Genomic DNA, 22,701 nt, shown 5'->3' on the forward strand with positions numbered 1-22,701 from the left:
TAATTCTACGGTTGTGTAGGTCAGAGGCCTGAGGCTTGCAACAGGCAAGGCTTCAGTTGCTTTGACAGCATGATTTTAAATCTCCGTTCTTTATTCAAGCCTTAAGGGGCCTACACATGTGTAACTCTAGCATTCTGCCCCGTCCCTCCTACATGCCTTCTGATTAATATCATGATCTGTTTAATTCCCAGAGGGAACTTAACAACAACAACAATAAAACAAAACAAAAAAAACAGCAATAACTTGTAGCGTGATTGGTGAGGTGATAATTGAAAGCATTTTCTGGTTCACAGGGCCCTAGCATTGCCAGATGCCATGATTGGGCAAGCTTTGTTTTTTAAACCTATGCATCCTTTATATGTGCATTCAGGCAAAATTCCAGCTGTTTCTTTTTTTTTCTTCCCCCTTAGAACTGTGGTTTGGGATTTTATTTCCTAGTCTTGGAGAGACAGGAAGAAGTGAGTGTATAGGATAGGTTAGGTGGAAGAAGCTGCTCTAAGTTTTAGTGGTGAGCAATGTGGGAAAGAACTCTGGATGCTGAGAATGTTGTAAATTTAGGACAATTCTAAATTTAAAAAAAAAAGGAATTTCTCAAAATCTCTCGTTAGAAAGGGAAAGAGGGTGAGCTGAGGTTGTAGAAAGGTATCAACTTATAACCACTGTCTTCTACTTGGTCTTCATCATCCCTCTCACGACAGGCCTACTTATTCAGTCACTTGCACTCAAAATGCAGGATCAGTAGAGTGTGGAAAGTGATTGATTTGTGGTACATCAGGCCACAGAAGCAAAAAATTCATGCTGGTGAAGAGAAAGAATCTGTTCCCAAGGATCTTTAATCCCAGATTCCCTGATTTGGGCTCTGTTTCAGGTGCTGTAAACCACCAGCTGTCTTCCCACCTCCACAGATCTCCTGAGACCTGACCATTTTGTTCATGGCTGGTAGATTGCCTGGCAAGAAATCAGACCAGCTGGATTTTCTCATTTCTTAATGTCAATTCCTTTTTTTAGGTCAGCAGACAGGAGTCTCTGTACTACCACGTGTGTGCTTCTCTCTCTGTCCATGTGTCTCAACTCAAAACAGAATCAACATGAACACACTGATGGCAGGCAAGGCGACTTGCTAGGGCAGCCCACGCTGACCATGGTGGGCACGCTGGTCAGTGGCAGTGGCATGAGATGAAAAACACCAGCATCTGGCCATTTCTCTGGAGGACTTCCTATGTCTTGGCCTGGATGGAGGTCCCAGCTGAGTTTGCAGGATAGAATAACGGTTAATATTGCTTATTTGAAAAAGCTTCTAATGTTTTGTGGAGAATACTAGAAGACCCGATTTATACACAGTTTTACTAGTCTGTCACGTATTTTGGTTTATTTTCTGTCATCCCCTAGGGAAGATTCCTTCTAAGTGGGAAATAAGCAGCAGCAGCAGCTAACAGGCTCTTAAACTGCAATTCTCATGAAAAGAAGGTCTTCAGGTCAGGAGCTATCATTTTGTTCTGTTTGTATGGTGTTTTGCATACTGCAGATGAGAGCTCTAGGAGTTGTCACATGCAATGGCTGTAAAAAAGACAGCAGAAAGAACCTTATTTTTCACGTAATATCAGATTAGCATTGTAAAAATCACCCACAATATGAACACAGATACACAGAAATATACAATGGTAAGCAGAAAGCGTGAAAACTCACCTGTGTGGGATATATGAGACGAACTGTGTTGTCCAAAATTAAAGTCAGTTCATTCTCTTTTTGTCTCATTCATTGCTGTCTCTCCATAAGAACTTTGCAGCTGGAGTCTTAAGTGGCAATTTTCTGTCTCTCGATGATGACTGAATCAGAACAGCAGTTTCAGCATAGTCTCTAGTAGGCTCTTCACTTCTCTAGGAGTAACACAGCTACATACTAGGGTTGGTCAAAAAAATTTCCATTGAAATTGTTTTTTTGTTTTGTTTTAAACTGGGGGATTAGTAAGGGTTTATATTTAATATCTTTGATAAGTATATTTTGATGACTGTGCCACTGAAGAAAAAAGAGAAAACTAAATTACCTACCATTGACAATTTCAGTTTCAAACTAAAACATTTTTACTTATTGTTATTCCAGATTACTTCAGATTTTAATTAATCTTTTGGATTTTTTGCACAGATTTAGACTTACTAGTTGTTCGGAAGTAAAATTGATGGATTACCTCTCTTAATAAAACAAGGCAAATAAACAGTTTTAAAGTAAGGATTTTTGCATGGCTAATTTTGTGGCCAAGCTTGATTCCTTACAGCAACAACTGGTTTTCTTGCCATATGTCCTAAGTAATAAAAGAGTGTATGAAGGCAATACTGCCAATACTCAGCAAGCAAGTTTTGACTTTTCTCCCAAGATGACCTGGCACGCCTGTATGATACATGAACTGAAACAGAACCGTACAGTTAGAACAGGGAGAGACATTTTCTTTAGTGTCTGTACAAATCAGTAATTTGTGTTTACCTAGGTATGTATAGATGTGCTTTGTCTTAAGTAAGTGATATTAAATGGTGGTCTAAGTATCCGCCTCCTGTTATTTTAAAGAACCTGTTGTTTTTTTGTTTTTTTTTTTTTAAATCATCCTCAGCCATTGTCTCTTAGTTTAGTGTATGTTGAGGGCAGAGAGTAAATGCCAGGAAGGGTTTGGACTGGCATACCTTGGCTGACCAGTGCAGAGAGTGAGATGGTCACCAGTGCATGGTAAGAGAATCAGAGTCACCTTTTGGCTCAAGAGAACAGTGTAGAGAAGGGCTGCAGGTGGCAGAAGTCAGTGAGTGGGAGTTTGAAGAGCTCTGTGGTTAGTTACTTCACAGATGAGTTTGTCCTGTGGGTTGTTTTGTACTGTGTGATGGGTTTTTCCACCTCTGGATATTTTTATACTTGTACTTTCTGAATAGGTGAAGATGGAAAAAAAAGACAGGGGTGTGGGTTTTTTCTTTTCTTTTTTTTTCTTTTTTTTCCCCCCTTCTGGTGTCAATGTTAGAGATCTGCACCAAAAATGCAGACTAAATGCAATTATGAGCTCTACCAATGAACCAGAACCCCTGTGCAAAGAAACTACACAGCCTGAGCAAGAGGGAAAGTACTTTCGTTCTTATTGCATGGTGTGCCGTTTTTGTTGATGTGCCATTTTTATTGAGCTCAGTAGTTTAATTCTTTATAAATATTTTCTCTGTACCTTTGGAGGTTTTTTTTTTCCTCCTTTTGATAAATCAGGCTTTTATCAAGATGATTTGCTGTTAAAATTTGAAAGATTTGGGGACTGGTAACTTCTGTATTTTGTTATTTCACTATTATTTTGTGCATCAGTCCCTTTTTGCATTCATTGGAAAAAGAATTTTGAATCATCAAATTGATAGAGCTTGCAAAAGCGGCCCAGGGATGGGTATGAACCTGTCAAGCAACAACTCTTTCATCTGGAAAGACAAAAATCTATATGAAAATGTGGGAAGGGTGGAATTCATTGCTCTTTGCAGTTATACCAACAAGGAACAGATTATATTTTTTTTAAATCAAGAGTATAATTTCATTCTGCCTGCAAGGACACTTTGCATTTAAAAACGTTTCAAGCCTATTTTATTTCATTCAAGACAATGGTCTAGATATCCTAGGATTTTCATAGGATAAGACTAACGAAACTGAAAGTCCTTTATGATTCAATCCCCTTCAAGCATATTTGCAACAGTTGGGACTTGGTTACACAAGGAATTAATTTTTTAAGAAAATATGGTACCTCCTTCTGTGTAGAGGAAGAGAAGGTCTTTCAGACCATGCCTGTACTTGTAATTCTCTGGTTGGACATGATAGAATAAACTCAGAATCGGTAGTGAGCTGAATAGCTTTAGCCATCCTGTTCCCTCCACTGAAAAATGGAAGGTGGAATAAACCTCCTGCCCCCGTTCTGCCCATGTGTGGCGTTAATCTCAGTGACAACTGACTGACGACTCTTGCCAGGGCAGCGGAGCCCAGAAGTTGTGCACCTCATCTCCTGTTTGGAAGCGCCGTTGCAGATCTCAGTTGAAGAATCACCCTTTTCTCTTTGGTTTGTTTTTCCCCTGGTTATGCGGAGTCATTTACTTTGCATTTGACTCAGACCACAAGGAGCTTTATTTTCACTTGTGACAGCTGCCCAGTGAGAGTGAAGCAGACAGTTCCTGCTTTGTTCTTGCATCCCAGCACAGATAGGGTCTCGGCGAGTGCCTCTGCTGGTGCCCTGAAGAACCCAATTTCACAGGGGGTGGTAGAACAGGTACCTCATGTGGTACTTGGCCTGTCTGATGCTGTGCTCTGTGATCAATTTAAAGCGCTTTAAAGTAGAGAAAGGGGTGCTTACTGGCATTGGAGTCACCACTGCATTTTACTTGAGCTGGATCTGACTGCACCAAGCAGGGGGTTGTTTAGAGGTCTTCTCCTACCCTTCTAGCATGCATCCTCATCTCCCTGTGCTAGGAGCCCATCTCTGTGCTTCCACATGCCCACCCCGTTTCCCTGCTTACTGCCCCCCTTTCTTCCAGCCACAAACTGAGATCTGCCACTTCTCTTATCAGGCTGCCAGCCCCCTTTCCTTCCACCCCCTAGGTGGTCTTCCACCCACGTCCTGAGCAGAAACCCTAATGCCAGGACTGCCTGCAGCGTGAGCAGGCTGGTGAGGTGGGAAATGCCGCCTGTCAGCTGAGTGCACGGAGCTGTCTGTGGGGAAGCACCCACCCCCAGCCTGGATAAAGCCGCCTCCTGTCGCAGCTGGCACTCCGTACTGCTCTGAAGTGGTTCAGGTTAGACATGTGGGGACCTCTGAGCAGAGACCGAAGTCCTTTAGAGTCAAGGAGCCTTTAGGAGCCAGGTTCTTCTTGGGCCAAGGCTGGTCTGATACTCCCATATTTAAGTCTGAAGATGCTGGGGTTCGGAAGATCAAGGCAATGCAGGATGAAAAAGATCACTCTCTCTTTGAACAGTTTTATTTATCTGCTTTCTTTGAGCTGTTCATTAATGACTGAGTAGTGTTTGAAATAACAGAAAAGATAAGTTTGGCTTTTCTTTAGGGCCATGCTTGAATATAAATTTATTTTCTTAGCGTATCGTCTTTCCTTCCTCTGAGACGTTTGCTATCTTTTTGTGTTTAGAGCAAGGAGAAGGAAAGAAGCATATGCTGCCACTGTCCTTGAACTTCTCTGCAAAGCTGGCGCTGCTTCCCCTGCTTTTAGCTCACTTCTTGTTGGTTTGCCTCTCTGTCTGCCTAATGCATCAGATTGCAGGAGGATCCCTTATAAAATGGAAACCTTTCCGGTGAGGCATTCCTTTCCATCCTGTAAAAAGTCTTCACTGTAACTTTGCTCCAGGCTTACTAACCACTTTGCACCAGAGTCATAAATTTGAATAACTTCGTGGAAGAGGATTTGCCTGAAAGTGGGTCACACACAGCCCTCTTCAGACAGGGGCTGACACAGCGTGGTACAGTAGGCTTTCTCCTGTATAATAAAATAAACTAAACTACGGCAATTAACTTGCTTGTTCTGCCACAAGCCTCACACCTCTAGCACTTTTGTTCGCTTTGGTACAGGTTTCAGGCCTGCAAGGAATGCAGAATTAGGAATTGCTGGGGAGCCGTGCCTCCCGTGTGTCACCAGGATCCAGACTTTTAACTGCTTACGTGCCCAGTTCAGGACCACAACAGCAAGATGTTGCTCTGCGTTAGCTACTGGTAGAGAGACAGACTTCTGCAGCTGTTTTAAGCCAACAATAGCTGCTTTTGGAGCGTCTGGGCTTTTTGTCTGTAGTCCTAGGTCATCAGGCAGTTCTGTGCCCACTAGAGCTGACCTTGAGCTGCCTCCGTTGAATTTTGTGGTTCCTACCCATTTCTAGCAGGTGGGAAAGGACAGTGCCAGCTACAGGAGGAACTTTTGGCTTCTTCTGTTTGATAAAGAGAGGATTGCAAGGCTTTAAAGCTGCTTCTCTTTTTTTTATTCTACCTTAGCCTGTTTGTACAGTAATGATATTTTACTTCTGTGGTGGAGGCATTTTGTGGAACTTAATGAACTTAAGTAAGTAACTTGGTTTCAGTCATTTTAAGGGAATGGAATACAGACCTCCCAGCACCCTGCTTTTAACACTTGAACCTGTTCTTCCCTCCATCTGGCAAATTAAATCAGAAATATAGATGAAGAGAAATTATTCTTGCCGGCACATCCACCTTCCCAATGCAGCTTGGTTAGGCTAATTAACAGAATAGCATTCTTGATGCTGCAACTTCCAGTTAGGTGCTCCTGCGGTGTGTTATTCAGGCAGAAGTCTGATGCCTATCAAGATATGAATACCTTTGTTCTGGGGAAAGAAAAGCAGCCATCAAGCAGCCATCCTTGCTGGATGGCACAGTTATAGACTGTTTTCAAACTGGAACAGGTTTTGTTCAGAAGTGGATATTGTGCATGCTGCAGGGAGTTACCATGATGTGGGAAGTAATTCAGTCAAGTACCAAGTCCAGGCTCCTATCAAACTATTGGCTTGAACCAGGTGCTTCACTATTTTCTTTTGTAGACCCTAAACGTTTAAAGACCTAATTCAAAGCTGATGTCTATTCAACCTTGAATTACTCAGGGAAGGCTGGAGGGGAGGTTTGAGGTCTTCAGATGGGTCCTTTAGTGCACTGCAGTGATTCCAGCCCCTTCTCTACAACCTGCTTCTCTCCTCTGCCTAATGCAGTCTCATACAATATCCACATCATTGTTTGCAAGCTACCAGTAGTGATATAAATAATGATTTTTACTGCATGATAGTAATTTTTGGTCTTGCCCTTTCTAGATATTTTACCAAATTATAAGCTTAAGCAAATGAAGAAACTATGTTTCTGCTCTGAATAGTTCAGGGGGGTTGGAAGTAACAAAACCTATAACCTTACAGATGTAAAAGCAATTAAGGGTCTTAGCCCGAATCTTCCAGAAACTCTGCTGGGGCATGAGATGACTTTGTCATCTCAGTACAGTATTTCTTCCAAAACCTAGTACTTACAATTTAAGTTTCAACATATACTGTTGCATTGCTGATTGTTTTGACAGAAACTTAAGACTGCTCTGAAATTTGTATTGCAGAGTCAGTGCAATACTTTTTTTTTTTTCGTAGTCTATTTTTGCCCTTTGAAACATCAGCTTGTAGCAAGGTGAAATATTTCTTTAAGAGCTGTGACTGGCTCTACCAGGGTGTAGAAGTTAGAGCTGTCATACTATATAATCTGCTTTTTTACACTCTAATAATCTTTTCCACTGTTTTCTTTCAAGGTCTTGTCTGGTCTAACTTTAATTGACTCGCTTGACCAGGATTTCATGACCATCCTGAGGAAGCAATTTTGTTTTTTTGCCTGATAGATGTTGTAATTTTTTGTTGCCTTAATTTTGTGGCAGTTTCATTTGTTGTGTGATAGATGACAGGAAGTTTCCTTTCTTTAAATCCAACTTTCTCTCATTCAACTTCAGGCCAACACTCATAGCTTTTAAACATTACACGGTGACTGTCTCAAACAGTTCAGTTTTCAACTTGCAGATTATCATTTATATCCACAAAACAATTTGTTTGTTTGTTTGTTTTCTAAATTTCTTTGAATTGCCTGTTTTGCTCAGTTCTTGAAGTGTCATTTGAAATATAAGCAAAGCAACCATCTACCTGTTCATCTTGCGCAGAATTTGTGGTAAACAAAGGTGAAGGGCTTGGGCACCTACCTGCTTGCGTCTGTATGTGTATGTATGAATGGGTTCTCTGGCTTCAGTGCTAGAGAACTCAGGTGAAATGACAATTCAGCAAGCTGGATCATGCTGCATTACTTGAAACACTTCTTTATGTTATCATTGCTGATCACAGCAAAGTGCATTTTCCTTCAGGGTTATATAAAGTTCATATGATTTCCACGACACCAGAATGGTATTTTACAGTTAAGGGGTTCCTTGCTTTGTGGGGGTTGCCTGCTTGCACAAAACAATATATTAATGTTTAGATCAGAGTATTGTTGCACCGCATGCTGCTCCTTTAAATTCACTTTTCATTGTTTAGTTATATATATGCTGTCACTCTGCTGGCCTGCTTCCCCGTGCCCACAGAAAGCTGGTTTGCTGCTTGACTGAAAAGGCAAACACAAGTGTGTCCCAAGCACGGTGCACCTCTGAATATTTAGGAAAATATACTGATCTCTGCAGGAAGGTACTGGCTACTGTGCAACATATCCTTAATTCTTGGCATTTCACGTAGGTACCAGAGGGTGAGATGGAGAACTCACACTGCAGTTGTATAGATAAATCGGAATGGTAGGAATTTCATGCAATACTATTTGTTAAGTACAACTTGTGATTACTTAGCTTGGGGAAAGACCTGAGATGTCTGATCAGAGTTTCCATGTCTGTGGTGCGGTCCTGATGCAGTTTCTTTCATAATCAGTTTCAGGAGCATCTGGAAGTGGGAAGAAGGAGTCTGGTTGTGTGACAGCAGCCCTTGGCAACACGTGGAGTCACAGCGTCAACACCAGGCTCATACTGCAGTATCACGACTTCCCAACAAGACAGGTGAGAACCTGATGACAAAGAGAATTTAAATTAAGCCACACAAGCAGTGCCTGGTCACTTGGGCTAACTGTACTTCAGCCCATGCGGTTGTTATGATCTGTGTGTTGAGAAGAGACCAATTGCTTATCTGGGGTGGAGGGCAGTCAGTGTCCTTTGCTTTTTGGGGTTGGCCAGTTCTCCAGTGCCTCCCTGTGTTAGATGTGTTATCTGAATCACAGGACCTAGTGTGTGTTAGCACAGGCGTGCAAATTCCTTGAGCTTTTAGGGCATCACATATTGTGGAGATGAAGGTAATCCTTAAAGTGCTCTTTTCTGTACAAGGGTTTTGGGGCAGGACTGCGAAGTTAGTCCTTTTGGTACCAGAATTTTTTTGCTGTCATCTTTTCCACTCTTTTGTGCCAAATTTCTGCTGTGACTGTTAGGATAGGGAGCGCTCTATCTCCTGCAGCTACTGTTTGCAAGTGGAGGCTTGCTACCTGCACCAGCAAGCTTAACTTTGAGCAGTAAATATGGCAGCAATTTTCCAGAAGTATGTCTGCGAAAAAAAGAATGCTCACCCTTTTCACTGAGAGATTTCATGCTTTTGAATGAAACATAGTAGCATTTTTGCCTGCAATCTTCACCTCTTAATTTAAAAAAAAAAAAACTGTGAAAAGCTAGGAGGCAAGACATTTGGGGTTTGATTGAGGGAATGACTTTTTTTTTGTTTTTAAAAACATCATAACCCATGATTTCATCTGTCCTTTGGGATATCTGCGGTTATAGTTGCTTTTGGCTTTGTCTATTCTGTTTTTGCATTGATGTAACTCTTTCCAAAGGCTGTGACCCTCAGTCTTAATGTTATTGATTTTCTGTCCGTTAAAAGTAGAGTACTGTCAGAAAAAGTGCTATGCAAAATTTGTACCGTCTTATTCCTATAGCGTTATTACCCACACGTGTTCTAATTAGAGCTCCTGGTTTTGCTCTCACAACACAAGGTTTCTCACTTTTAGGTTGCAGTCTTTAGAGCCAGAGGAGAGAAAGTCATTCTGTTTTATTCTGCTCATTATGAGTAAAATTATAAAGATGGCACTTCTGTTCCTGCGAGGAGTGTACACTGAAGCAGAAGTGGTCCTCTGGATTCTCAGGTAGCAGGTTAAGCGTGTCAAATACAGTTAGAAGAGGGATCTTCTGGACTTGCATCTAGAGATTGTCCACAGTCGAATATAAACATGCTCGTACTGCTGCTCTTATTCTGGACTGTAATGAGTTTTCTCTTACTACATATGTGTGCAAAATATAAAGCTCTTCACAAATTTTGTGGATCTCTTTGGAGATAGATGAGAGGTGGAACTGGCAAAGGAAAAAGGAGAGAGTGGGCAAGAGACAGGGCAGTGTGCTACTTCATGCTACACAAAGTCAACTAAAAAGGTTTAAGAACTTTGCTCTGACGGTGGAAAGAGGCAGCAGTTCCTCTAAAGAATATTCATATATTACGTGTACTTTTTCTTGATTTTGTTTGAGAAGTATTAGATCACAAGTGTATGAAGTGTTATTTTCAAGCCTGTATAGTTCCATATGTTACAATGCACTTAAGAACAGTGCAGTTTTAGTCACTGTTCTTAACTCAGTTTTATCAGCTGCAGCCCCTTGCTTCCACGTAACACCATAGGCTAACTCTGTTGCAGTTAAGTAGAAGGACTAAATCTACGGTTAGGAAAAACACCTTTAGTAAATCCTATATATATTATTAAAGGCAAAGTAATCTGAAACAGAAGTGTGACATAAATAGTTATATATCTGTGAAGTCCATGAATGAAACAGGATATATGAATTATATCTTGTAAATACTTTCTTGCTGCTGATGTCTGTCTCGTTTTTTTAGATAAATTGTCTTTTCTTCAAGTCATACAAATCTTTCAGCAAGACATAGAGTTTCAAGTAGAAGAGGGCATCTAGAGTTACCCCCCCCGCAGCAGGACTGTATTGATAAAATTACTAAAATTTCGCACACATGTTCCTTTATAACTGTTTTATACCCACTTTCAGAATTGAATCGTGAATAAAGGTTCCTCAGTTCCTGAGATGCCATTTCAGTCATCATAAGGTGGGTCTGTCAGGAGGTATTGGATATCAGTGCTTTGAAAATCAGCACTTTTTAAGGAAGCTTAAGTTGGAGGTCCAAAATTTCCAAGTCAGTAATCATTTTTACAAATTCTCATATTACTTTATATATATATAGGAGCTCAAGATTATCTCTGTAGTCAAAATTATCTTTCCTTGGTTTTAAGTGAAATTTAGACCCAGGAAATTAACGAAAGAATGCAGTTGGTCAAGAGATCTGGGTGAAAACTAGGGCAGAAACAAGTTTTCCCTACTTTTCGCACCTAGTGACCCTACAGAATCAGCACTATTAAGGGTAAAACCTGTGTTTTATTCTGACTTGCACAGTGGACACGTTTTATTTTCTTTAAAATGCAAGAGAATTCTTTCTCTCTTCAGTCACCTTACAGCTTGAGGAAGATCTTCCTGGCTCTACCTTCTCTCCCTCTTTCCCTGGAGGAGCTGGGGCTGTAGTGACAGTCTGAGTGATCTTCCCTTACATTTGACTTGCGCAGTAATAGAGCCAGCGTGTTTGTTCCCACTGGGAAATCTTACCTGTCAAGAGAAAAATCAACACTTGAGGTGTGCTGGGCCATGAGGCCCAAGGGTGGTATTCTTCAAAATGTGAAGATATAATTATTAAGGAGGATTGAAGCAAGCAGCTTGCAGGAAACACAGGATCTCCTGGGCAGCACAGCCCCCTGTTTTGCTAGATGTTTGTTCTCACTCGTGCAGTTCTGAGTTCTGGGAAAGCTTGGGGATGGTGCCGTAGCCTGCAGACCTGAAACTTTGGGGAATGCCAGGGCAGCATGTGGGAGAAAGAGTATGCAACAAAACTAGGGAAATCAAGCATAGAGTTTCTACACAGGAGTTCTTGAAATTTGAGTAAGAGATTCCTTCATTTTGTTTGTCCTGGAGACATTTTTTCAGCCAACTCTCCCTTTTTCCACCCCACCCTCCACATGTCTGTTGAACATTAATAAGACGACAGCCAATTCAGCAAAGTAATGAAATTTCTGGAACATCTTGCCTGCCTTCAAAACAATTAGCTTTGCTTTATTGCTTGGATAGGAACAGGTTTCTTAAGCTGATGAACTTTCCTCTTTTGTCCCCTTCTAGAAGGCAGTGTTCTGGTTTTGGTTTCCTCCAGGACAGAAGCAACGCCACAGAGGGGGAGGGCACGAGCAGGTTTCCAGGCTGCACTTGGATTAGTTGTTCCATAAAAACCCACCGGTGTGGACTGCAGCAGGAGTCTTCCAGCTGCTGAGGTGGGGCTGAAGCTGCAGGAAGTCCTAAGCAGCACGGTGGTTTAAGAGCTTGGGAGAAAACGGGAGAAGTTAATCATTTTACACAAACGCGTTCATGAAGGGAACTTGCTATTATCTGTTGGGTATATGGATACTGATGCTTGGTTCTCCCCAAGGAGTCTTGCAAGTCATTAACCTTGACATTTGTTTTCCCGAATTCCATACATAAACATGCAGGCCCTTTGAGTTTGGGCCAAAACCAACGGGGCTGCGCTAGGAACTATCAGACTCCTTGGTTACCCCTATGCTTATAATTATCCTTCTTTCCTGAAATGGAGTCAGCAGGCTCCAAGATTACTGTTTTCATGTGTGCTCAGCTGTCTTTGGGGGACAGCATGGTAGGGTTTTAATAAGTTGACGTGCTATATTTAACATTTTATTTTTGTCTGTTGGAGACAGGGTGCTGGATTAAGTGAAACACTGGCCAGATCTGGTATGGCAACTTCTATGGGCCTGGTTTATTTTATAGTTTCCAAGGGATTTGTGAGACTCATAGTACAGCATTAATGGCTATAATGTGTTTTGAATTCTCAGATGGAAAGTGCTATAGAAGCACAGGGTGTTATTTTATAACAAATCAATGTTCTCGTGTGGTATTTTAAAGAAAGAGCATTTAGGATTGAGATACAGGCTAGAGCTTTTGAGTCATGCCAGGTAGTTGTTGTACAGCTCTTTTCCTGCTTCAGGTAAAGTGTTTCGAAGGGATAAGTATATTTATGGTGACTCAGTCTTAAAACAAAACAGAAAGCCATCTCTCATTCAGACTAATAATGCCAGACATAACTTTTGTTGTGTCCTTGGTTACAGAACAGCTGTTTTGTCTTGGTCTGCTCAGTATCATATGAATAAGCCCTGAATAAGCATTCCAAAATTGTGATGGTGAAGTAACCGTGGTATTGCGTGGGGAAGGGCTGGGAGAGAGAAGGGGAGTGGGGACCAAGTTTCTTGTAATGTGACTCACTAAGGCTTCAGAATGTACGTGATACCAGATTTACCTCTCCCTGTAAAACACTGAGGATAGTTGTTATATGGACCCTGTAGCTGTCCGGTTTAAAAGATAATATCAAGTGAGGTTTTCATCCCTAAAAAGGGAAGCAAATAAACTGCAGAAAATAAAGGAATTACAAACAGACCAAGTAGGCCGAGAAGGAAACATGCACTAAGTGCTAACTGGGGTTAGGACTTTCTAAATTTTGCCTTAATAATCTAGAGGAGAACAAGGACAGTAATGAAATTTGGAAACAGCATCAAAATTTTTTGTATCATAGCTTAATGAAAGATTGTAGCCTCATACTATAAAGGTTTCTATGTACTTTGGTGAGATGATAATGTTTACTGGGAAGAAAGAAAAAGCAATGAAATATACGTTGATGAAACGTACTGAAATCACTGTGAGATGGAAGGAATAATGCTTAATACAAATAAAATACAAAAGTATTGGTGTGTTTTCTTGTACTAACTTTGTAACATTTATATATGCATACTAAAGCAAATGGAGATGGAGAAGAAGCAAGGAAAAAAAAATCAGTAGTTTTAAAATACTTTTGGAGTCAGATGAGGAAGCTGGAGGTGGCCACTGGTATTGAGAAATGCAGACAGAAAGCTTTTCACCTACGTGAGTGGGAACAGAGAAGCAGCTAGTTCAGTCTTCGACACAGTGAGGGGAGAAAGAGCCCACAGAGAACTGGGCACTGAAATCGGTGTTTGGCCAAAGAAGGTGATGGAGGGTGTATGAAGGTTGCCCATAGCTGTGTGTGAGGCAAGAAGTATGGTTCTTTACATTCTGTCTTCTGCTGAGCTAGGATTTGGGGAGACTCAGGAAAGGAAATTTCAGTACCCTAGGCAAGAACAGGAGAGAGCTCTGCCTGTGCATTTTTAGCAGAAGTACTAGGACAAATGAAGTGCCATTTAGCAGCTTCAGTCTGTGCTGAGAAAACCTGACTGTGTATGCTACATGAATCATGTGCACAGTACAGTAATGCAAATTATGTACATAGTGCAGTACTTTTTTTCAAATGTTTAGACATGAGAAAATCTGCAGATGACAGTGGATACTGAGCTTCAGTGAGCAGTGATAGAAAAGGGATGTGGCTATTGGGTTGTGTCAAAATGGAAGTGATAGAAAGTGTTTATCTGTTCTAAGCCATCTCATTATATAATATCTCTATCATATGGAAAATCAGCTCTGTGAAAGCACAGAGACACAGACTTTTTAAGTCAAGGAAGAATGATGCCATGGAGTCATGCAAAGGGTAGGAAATTTTGCAGGAAAATAGATTTTTCTCAGGTGAGATTATTTTTTTGTGGTTCTGCCTTATGGAGAATGTTGCTTTTGAAGAAATAGCTGTGGAATGACTGCAGGAGCACTGGTTTGAGTTCTGCAAACCCTTCCATTAAAAATAAAAATTCTTTAAGACAGACTTCTGCCTCACCCCTACCATCTTTTGAATCTTTTGAGTCAAGATGCAATGAAAGGTTGTTATGGGCTCAAATTTTAACACGTGCGTACAAACCACATCCTTTAAATTCATAATTAAGTAGCTTAGGTTTTTTTTTCTGATAAAAAGTCTCTAAACTGCTAACTCTAGCAACAGAAATCTTTTGCTTATCCATAGATGATATACAAGCATAAGCAGCAATATGACATTGAGTTGCATGTGAACAGGATAAAACTGGACACAATGCATGATTGTAGCATAAACAGATGATTATCGACTCAGTATGTTAGTGACTTAATCCAGCAAAAGTGCCAAATGAAAGGATGCCATAAAAATAGAGAAGGTTCATTAACAAGTATCTAGAGCTCAAACATCACTAGATCACTTACTTTCCTGACTTCTATGTTTGTTCATCTCTCTGTTGTTTGCAGTAAGCTTTCTTCTTAATGGACTTGTGGGAGATGGTTATACAATATAAACATCACTGCGGTCCTGTCTGAATTAAATGGGGAGGGATTTATGGTCCTCTCCTGTTAACAGGACACTTTTATATGGAGAAGAACTTTTCCATCAGTCTTGAACAAGAACTCATTTACTCAGGTGCTTATATAACACTAATCAACTTATCAAAAAATCCAAATAGAAACGGGAGGACATTAGACAAAATTGAAAAGAACAGAAGGAAACCTTTAAATGGTTTATATTTTTCTCTGTTCTTTTTAAATTAGCTTTGCAGTTTTTCTTAATGAAGATTATTCTAATGCTAGATTGATAAAACGTAGCAGCAGCTGTGCAAACTTCAAACACGTCGATCTGTAGTTCGAAACATCCTTAACAAAGAAGCAGGAATATCTCTGAGGTAGAGTCAAACTCATTCAATAAGTTATACCAACTCTTCCTGCTGAGGCTGGTGGCAGGGGTGGGTGCTTGCCACCAGGGACTGAACTGCATCATCCCAGCTGTTTCTGACTGAGCGGCCAGTCAGCTCGCAGAGGAGACTCCTCTTTGCTTGCTGCCAACCTGCACTGGTTACGAGTTTACCATATCATAATACATTATATTTTCAAATTACTATGCAAGCATTTGCTGACTGATCTCCACAATACCCCTGCCAGGTTCTCATAACTGAGGGAACAGACTCAGAGATAAGGAACTTGCCAGAGTAAGTCATTTGCAGCTGGGAACAGAGCTGGAATCTCTTCACTACCATTTATGTGCCACTGAGCAGGATCTTGCTCAACCCTTGCTGCCTGTGTTTCAGGCACTTAAGAAGTTTTTGTACCACCTTATAGTACATAGTTCCTTGGCTGTGAAGGCACTGCTCCTGCTTCCCTCTCCAGTTTTCTATTTGATTTAACTCATCCACTGCACTAGTTTTTACTGTGGCCTTTATGTCACCAACTTCTCTCTCCTTAGCGTGCCATAAACGTCTCTTCATCAATGTTCGCCATTAATAAAAGATTAACATAGCTGAGACTGTGCCTTGAGCTTTATTGCAAAACTCTCTCTCCACTCCCTTGTTCCCAGTTTCTGTTGATACCATGGCTGATTTTTCAGTCTCTGAGGCCTTGGCTCTAGAAGTCACTTTGCATTCCTTCCTCTCTCCTGTTTGTAGACTTCAAAACTGCTCCAAGTTGCAAGATCATAACAAAGTGAATATCTAGCATGTCAATTTTTAGATAACTGAAATGCTTGTTCAGACCCTTATCTGCCACCCTGAATAATGCAACATCTTCGTTTATAGTATTATCAACCCCCATTTTCCTTTTCCTTTTCCAAACCAGCACAAAAAACAGAATTGTTATCGTGGTGTGACCAATATAGTCACAGTGACACTATTTGTTTAATTTTTACATACTTTCTCACTTCCATAACTGGAACAATGGCCTTTTGCCTTGTTCTGATTGATAATTGTGCACCTCCATATTAATCAGCACAGTTCTCAGAGATGAGGGCTAGGTCTCCTGTTCTTTATTGGGAACCACTTAAAGACCAGGATTGGAGGGGTAAGATTAGTAAAATCTGTTCTGAATCTAAACAGAGAACTTCAGCCTGTGAGGCTGTTAGTCCAATGCCTTTTACAAACACTGTATTTACAGTTCACTAAAACAGCATCAAAATAGGAGAAAGAACCAGATATGACATTCAGGCTATGGTCCGAATTGTCTGAAAAATGCTTTGTTTGTAAGCTTAAGCCTGTTTGCAGAGAGGGAATGAACACAAATTCCCATCCTGTTTATATAGAATCACTTTTCTGATTTTGATTGGACTTCAGTGTGAGCTTTCCCCTCAAAGCAGAGTGGAATTAACCTAGGGCAGATTCTCTCATCAATATCTGAAATGTCATTGCTCCTAACATCAGAGTGGCAATGACCAAAGTTGTTTATCCTTGGAATGCCTTGGCAAATCCTCCTGCCTCCTGTCTTTTACCAGATCCCCTTTTCTTTTTTCTTGTAATTGAAAACAACCAAACTAAAATGCCTAACTGAAATTTAAGTGTTTATTATTTAGAAAAGCTTTGTTAAGTTTGTCTTGGAATATAGCATACTGAAAGTTGGGAGGAATTTCTAATTGAGAAAAAGATCAGGATAGCATTGTGAAGGAACTGGGCAAGCTTAAATTGTGAAAGTGTGGTGGAATGTAAGACATGAGATAAATAATATGTAAAATAATACTGGGCATTATAAATTTGTTTCTGCTTTACATGAGGAGCATACCAGCTGGAAGTGAAGCTAATACTGGAGTGTTTTAGTTTATCACAGGATAACTAAGTCAAAAGTGCAATGCAATCGTGAAAAGGGCCAGTGTTATCCTGAAATAGATCAGGCAGGGTATTTCCAAAGGAAACAGGGAAGTACTTGTACCATTGTACCAAAGACACTGGAAATGCCTCTGGAATACTGTGTATGGCTTAGACATTTGTGTTCAAGGTGCTAAGAAGGAATAATAGAATTACAGTGGGAATAGTGTTGCTATTCTGAGAAGAAATCAAGTGCTCCAAACAGATGAGCTCTGATATACACTTCTGTCCCAAGACATCCATTCCAACCCTCTGCTGTGAGCTCGTCCCAGCAGCAGTTAAAGGCAGCTTTGCCGCTTTCCTGTGCCTGAAACATGTTAGCATCAATCACTTTGGTCTGTAACATAAGCTGACAGGATGGACTTGAGGCCTATGTGTATATTTTCTCTATAAGTGAGTTTATTGAACCGTTTGGTCAGATTGCTCGGGTTGGTGGGTCTCAGGCTACTGCAGGAAGACTGGTTCCAGCTTACCCAGTCTGGGTAATGTTATATTTTTCCAGTGGAAGGTAGAAGTACAACAAACCTGTGAAGAGGTAGGGATCAGACATGATCCCTCTAATCCAAGGCACTGCAACTCGTATGATGCTGTAGGCATATTAAGGGAAAATCATCTAAGGAGCTTGTATATCTAGGATATTATACTTTGTTTTGTGAATCTAATGTCATTAGATTCTGTTCTAGATTGACAACACAGGAAAGTGATAGCCAGTGAGTAGCTTTCTAAAACTTCTGTACAGAAAACAACGTTTTCTTCAGTTCACCCTTAGCATTATGTCTACCCTGTATAGGATCGATTAATCGAGAAATTTTTTCCTACTTCGACTTTTTGATCTTTGATCTCTGTAATTCCTGTTTTATGGTATTGGTGCCTCTAGCTGTGAACTAAAATCAGACTAAAAAAAAACAAAAACAAGGGAAGAAAAACCTCTTACTGCTTAGAAATTGAATACAGAGTACTGACCCACTTTAAAGAATAAAAACTGCCTGGGATGGCCTGTACCCTGAAACTGGGTTGTTTTGATGGTCTCCAATGTTGGTGACCTGTTGGGAGCTGTCAGGCCAACTAGCTCTTCTTTATCATTTCTACTCATCATGCTGCATCAAGAAAATAATAAAATATATATTTTTCACAATGTTACCTTTCCCTGGACTGACTGCTGTGACTGTTAGAAAAATGTGATGGGATTTTAGGGCACCTGCTCAATCAGAAATGGAAAGGATGAGTTCAGGAGATGGTAAGTGTGTTAAGATGAAGCCCACGTTGTGGAAACATTGGAAGATACTTAACTAAAAGGTAAAAGGCACTATAAGTACCCACCTGACCTCTCCTGCCTCCAGCTCGCACCTACAGTAACTTAGCTTTTCAGATACTGATAGGGAGGAATTAACCCTGAGTCTGTGTCAGAAGTGTTTGTGCTCACCTTGAGTGACCAGTCTTGGCTTTTTGCACCATTCCACAAAATTTGGCTGTGCAGTTGTCGTCGTAGATTCTGGTTCAGGGTATTCAAGTGCTCCACAACACTGAACTGGAAGCTATGGAGTTCAGTTTGCAAAGACACCTGAGTGGGCCTTGTACAGAGCTGACTGTGATCCAGGAGATTTGGCTTAGAGTCTAAGCCAATAAGGCCTTCTCAAGTCTGAGCCAGCACTGCTATTTTACTTAGCAAAGTGATGTCTCTGGTCTAGCCTGTGTGTTTGTTTTCCACCTTATGTCAGTGAAGTTCTTTCCTACTGTCACTTCGCTCTTCATTTGTCTATCTAATAATAATATAAAAAAGCTGTTGTCATCTCAAGCTACAGACAGAAAGTCATCTAATTCCCTCTTAGCTTCTCTTCCTGATTCCTGGTGGATGTGGTACATGTCATAACAAGAGAAAAGTACTCTTTTATCCTTTTTTCATGCATTTTGTCTTTTCACTGGTATTCTTAGAATGGCCATCTTAGTCTTCCTTTGAAATAACTTAGCAGGCTTAAATAACAAGTGTAATTTAGCATGAAAGAATTCAAGGAGTTTCTTACTCATATATTTATTGGTACTAAAAAAAGGAAAAAATATATATTTCCTGTAAGAAATACAATAAATAGTTGTCTTTTGGATACTGTTGCAAGAAAGAAGAGGTTGAGAGGTTTTTTTCATCAGTTTTCTTCCTACAGTTGTGCATTTTCTTTGCTATGACTACATGTTTATCCTCTGAGTAGGACAAATTGTTTTCAAAGCTTCACAAATGGTTAGGAACCCTAGTGCACATAGGCCAATCTGAATTTCTCAAGCATAATCACTGTGTGAGAGAGTATCTAAGAGCTGTAAAATGCTACTCAGTGTTTTTGTGGAAAGAATGACCATTATGTTTGATCTTTGCTTCTGTTTCTCCTCCAACATAAAGTTTATTAATGTACTGATTGTTATCTAGGGGCACGTTGTCTTCTAGGGTTTTAAAGCAATATTTTGGGTCCAACTGTCAGCTATACTATGCACTGGAATAAGCATCTTTGCTTCTACCTTGGGTAACAAAATAGCAACATTGGCCAGGAAAAAATTATTTCTTGGTGGGTATCCACTATCCTCTAGAAATGTTAGTGAAGTCTCCCTAAACATTTCATGTTTATTAGAGAAAAGTTTTTCCAGGATGCTGTTATTTACCTCTTGTACATTCAGTAATACAGGTTATTTTTATAAGGCCATGAATCTTTCTTTTAACATACTGTTTACCACTAGGTAGAATCTCACCCAGTAATGTTCTTGCTAGATGAAATCTGAGTCGTGTGGAGAGATTGAAATTAAGTTTTAAATTAAATCTGTCAAATTTTCTCAATGCCCATGGAGTGTGATAGGACTCCAAATGTACATGCATTGCTTCTGTATACATTAGCTCACAGGCCTATTAACATTTTTTCTTGTCCTTATTACACAATGCCCAGCGGAATCTAAAATCTATTCTGCTGAGGCTTTATGTAAGATAACACTACTCTCTCACATGTGATTTTAGCAGTGGTGTCATGTGAGATTTTCCCCACAAACTTTGCTTTTAGGAACAGAACTAAGTGAACACACTAAAAAAACGTTTTTTGTTTCTTTCATATCAAAAGTATTTTGCAACCACTAGTATGGGTGAAAAATATTTATGCTACAGTCTAGGACTTGGTTCAATCCCATCTTTTTTTTTGGTCAATGCCTGGGAATTTAGGATTATGCCTTTATATCAAGGAAGTATGAAGGAGGACTTGGTTTTATTTATGTCTGAAAACAATGAATGCAGGATGGGGAGAGCACACTTATGATGCCCTCTTACAGAGGATTGATTTTCTTTCAATTTATAAACAATAATGTTGAGCTTTTTCATCATTCAGTAAGACAAAAGAAAATGGAAGAAGGATAAAGTATTGGCTGAATTAAGATTTGAGATGCATTAGAAACAGGGATCAGGGTTGAATTTGCTGAAGGTACTTTTTTTTTAATCTGTAGATGAAGTATGTTGCTAAAACTACCACAATGAAGCTTCATAGAGATCTAAGAATAACAAAAGCAATAAATCATGATGGCAATGCAAATGCTAATTACATATTTAAGAACACATATTCCTTATGTTGTGGTTGTGAATTGCACCAAGCTGATCTGCTCTGTGTGTTGGGGAGGCTGGAAGCTGGTTGGATCCCTACATCTTCAGCCACGTGGACAGAAGGGTCAGCAGCATCTCGATCTAAGTATGTTTTTCTGGAGGAGGAAGTGTGCAGCTGCGGGGCTTCCATGCTGTTCTCTCAGCTGGTCCCATCTCTTCAAGGCCAGTCTGGCAGGCGTGGTGGAAGCAGCCATATATTCTCTGGTGTTATTGTACTCTTGCTCCTTTATGAGTCCTTCCTGACTTGGGGTTCATGATCCAGGGGATAAGGCAGTGTTCCAGTATGTGTCATAAATAAGAATTGCATCCTTCAGCTCTCTTCTTATTTTTGGAACCAAAGTCAACTGAACAGTATGGAAGGCTCTGAAAAACTACATAAATTTTATTTTCTCTTCTTGGTACCATTGTGTTGTAAGTCTGATGAGTGACCGCAGGCTGCCACACAGGAGAATTCCCCTTGGAGGCCATGTTTGTGCTACCCAACTGCTTTATCCAGGCGCAGCACCATCCCCAGATCCCTTTTCTCAGTGCTGTTTCTTTGTGGTAACCCGGACGTGCTGGCTGCTTTCCTGCTTAGCAGAAGCTACGAGCTCCTTCTCCTGAATTACCCCTCGTGTTGGACAATTACCAGGGCTTTGGGCCTCAACTGTTTTATAGCATAGGAAATCTTCATGGCCAAGCTCTTATGAGGTATCCTGACCTCTAGAGGATCTCCCCTGAGAAAATCAGGAGAGACTTAGAAAAGACAACAAAATTCAGTTTACAAAGTAGGGAATAAGGCACATGGCAGGGAGACAGAAAGTGATTCTGGGATGAAGAATTTCTCCAGGTCTGGTGTTACATGAGCAGAAGGGAGCTGACTGGCCCTGCATACCCAGGATTTCACCCTGGGGAACTTGCACCAGATGTCCCAGAAGCCAGGATCCTCCCTGGCTTAAGTGGAAGTGTACTGAAGGCAGCCTGTTCTGCACTTCCTAGGCCAGGTTGTTACAGTTCAGACAATTTGGATAAACATCTGGGACTGTGTTTTCTTCTCCAATTAAAACTTGAAATGGACCAATGTTTGCCTGGGCAGTGGAGTTCCCTGACACTGAAGTTCTTGTGAATCCTTAAGTAGCTCAGGCAGGAAAGAGGCACAGAGAGGCTGAGAGTGCAGGGCAGTGTTCACAGCCTGGGAGAGGGCAGCTAAGCCAAAAGAAGCGTTTTGTTAATTTGGCCTAATGCAATCAGGGCAGTCATTGCTCCGGAGCACATCGGGACAGCTCACCTTGGAAAGTTGTGCTTTTGTTGTCTGTGATTGTCTTTGATACTCATTTGAGGTTTTGGTGGTTTTCCTTCCATTGAAGTTGTGTTTACTCAGTCCAAGGATATTCAGAGCTCCTCATTACAGTGCCCAAAGCTAAAACCATGTCTGAGTGGCAGCACATATTATGTGCTGAGCTCTCTCACTCGAAATACGGTGTTTGGCTAAAACTTGCACACTGGAACAATTTCCAGACTGATCATCTGTTGCTAGCAACTACGTGGATAGGATAGATTCAGGACCTAGAAAATGTGGATAATTAATCTCCCGCCATGAGCATCTGGTGAATGCTTCCTGCTTACGGGCAGTGAGTGCTAGAATGTGAAGGTGAAATCAATTGAAGGTAGAGGAGAACATCACAGCCAAAGTACAGGCCTTTTTTCTGGTTTTATGACGGGGGACAGAACTGACCCTACTGGACAGTCAAGGAAATGGACAACAGAGCTGCTGTTTAGTGATACTTCTGCTGCACCCTCTGTGTAGGGAAAAGCAGAGCATCTCCAGAGCTGTGCCCACCTAGCAGAAATTAATATGAAGCTGCTGCAGATGTCTGTCTCCATGCATGATTTTGGACTAAAGCAAAGGAATGTTATATGT

The 22,701-nt window shown here is 40.7% G+C and overlaps 1 protein-coding gene across 13 annotated transcripts in view; it reads left to right on the forward strand.

Moving 5' to 3' along the window:
• The window catches only part of RAD51B (RAD51 paralog B), a 379,242-nt gene that overhangs the window by 222,197 nt on the left and 134,344 nt on the right, over positions 1 to 22,701 (forward strand). For all 13 annotated transcript variants that reach the window (XR_007708436.1, XM_035540069.2, XM_035540074.2 and 10 more), the window contains one exon: positions 8,431 to 8,555. Coding sequence is in view for 12 of the 13 variants with exons in the window: in XM_035540069.2 (XP_035395962.1) it covers positions 8,431 to 8,555 (125 nt within the window). In the remaining variant the exon portion in view is untranslated. The remainder of the gene's footprint in view (positions 1 to 8,430; positions 8,556 to 22,701) is intronic.

The sequence above is a fragment of the Cygnus atratus genome, chromosome 5, assembly GCF_013377495.2.
Source record: "Cygnus atratus isolate AKBS03 ecotype Queensland, Australia chromosome 5, CAtr_DNAZoo_HiC_assembly, whole genome shotgun sequence".
NCBI classification, from domain to species: Eukaryota; Metazoa; Chordata; class Aves; order Anseriformes; family Anatidae; genus Cygnus; species Cygnus atratus.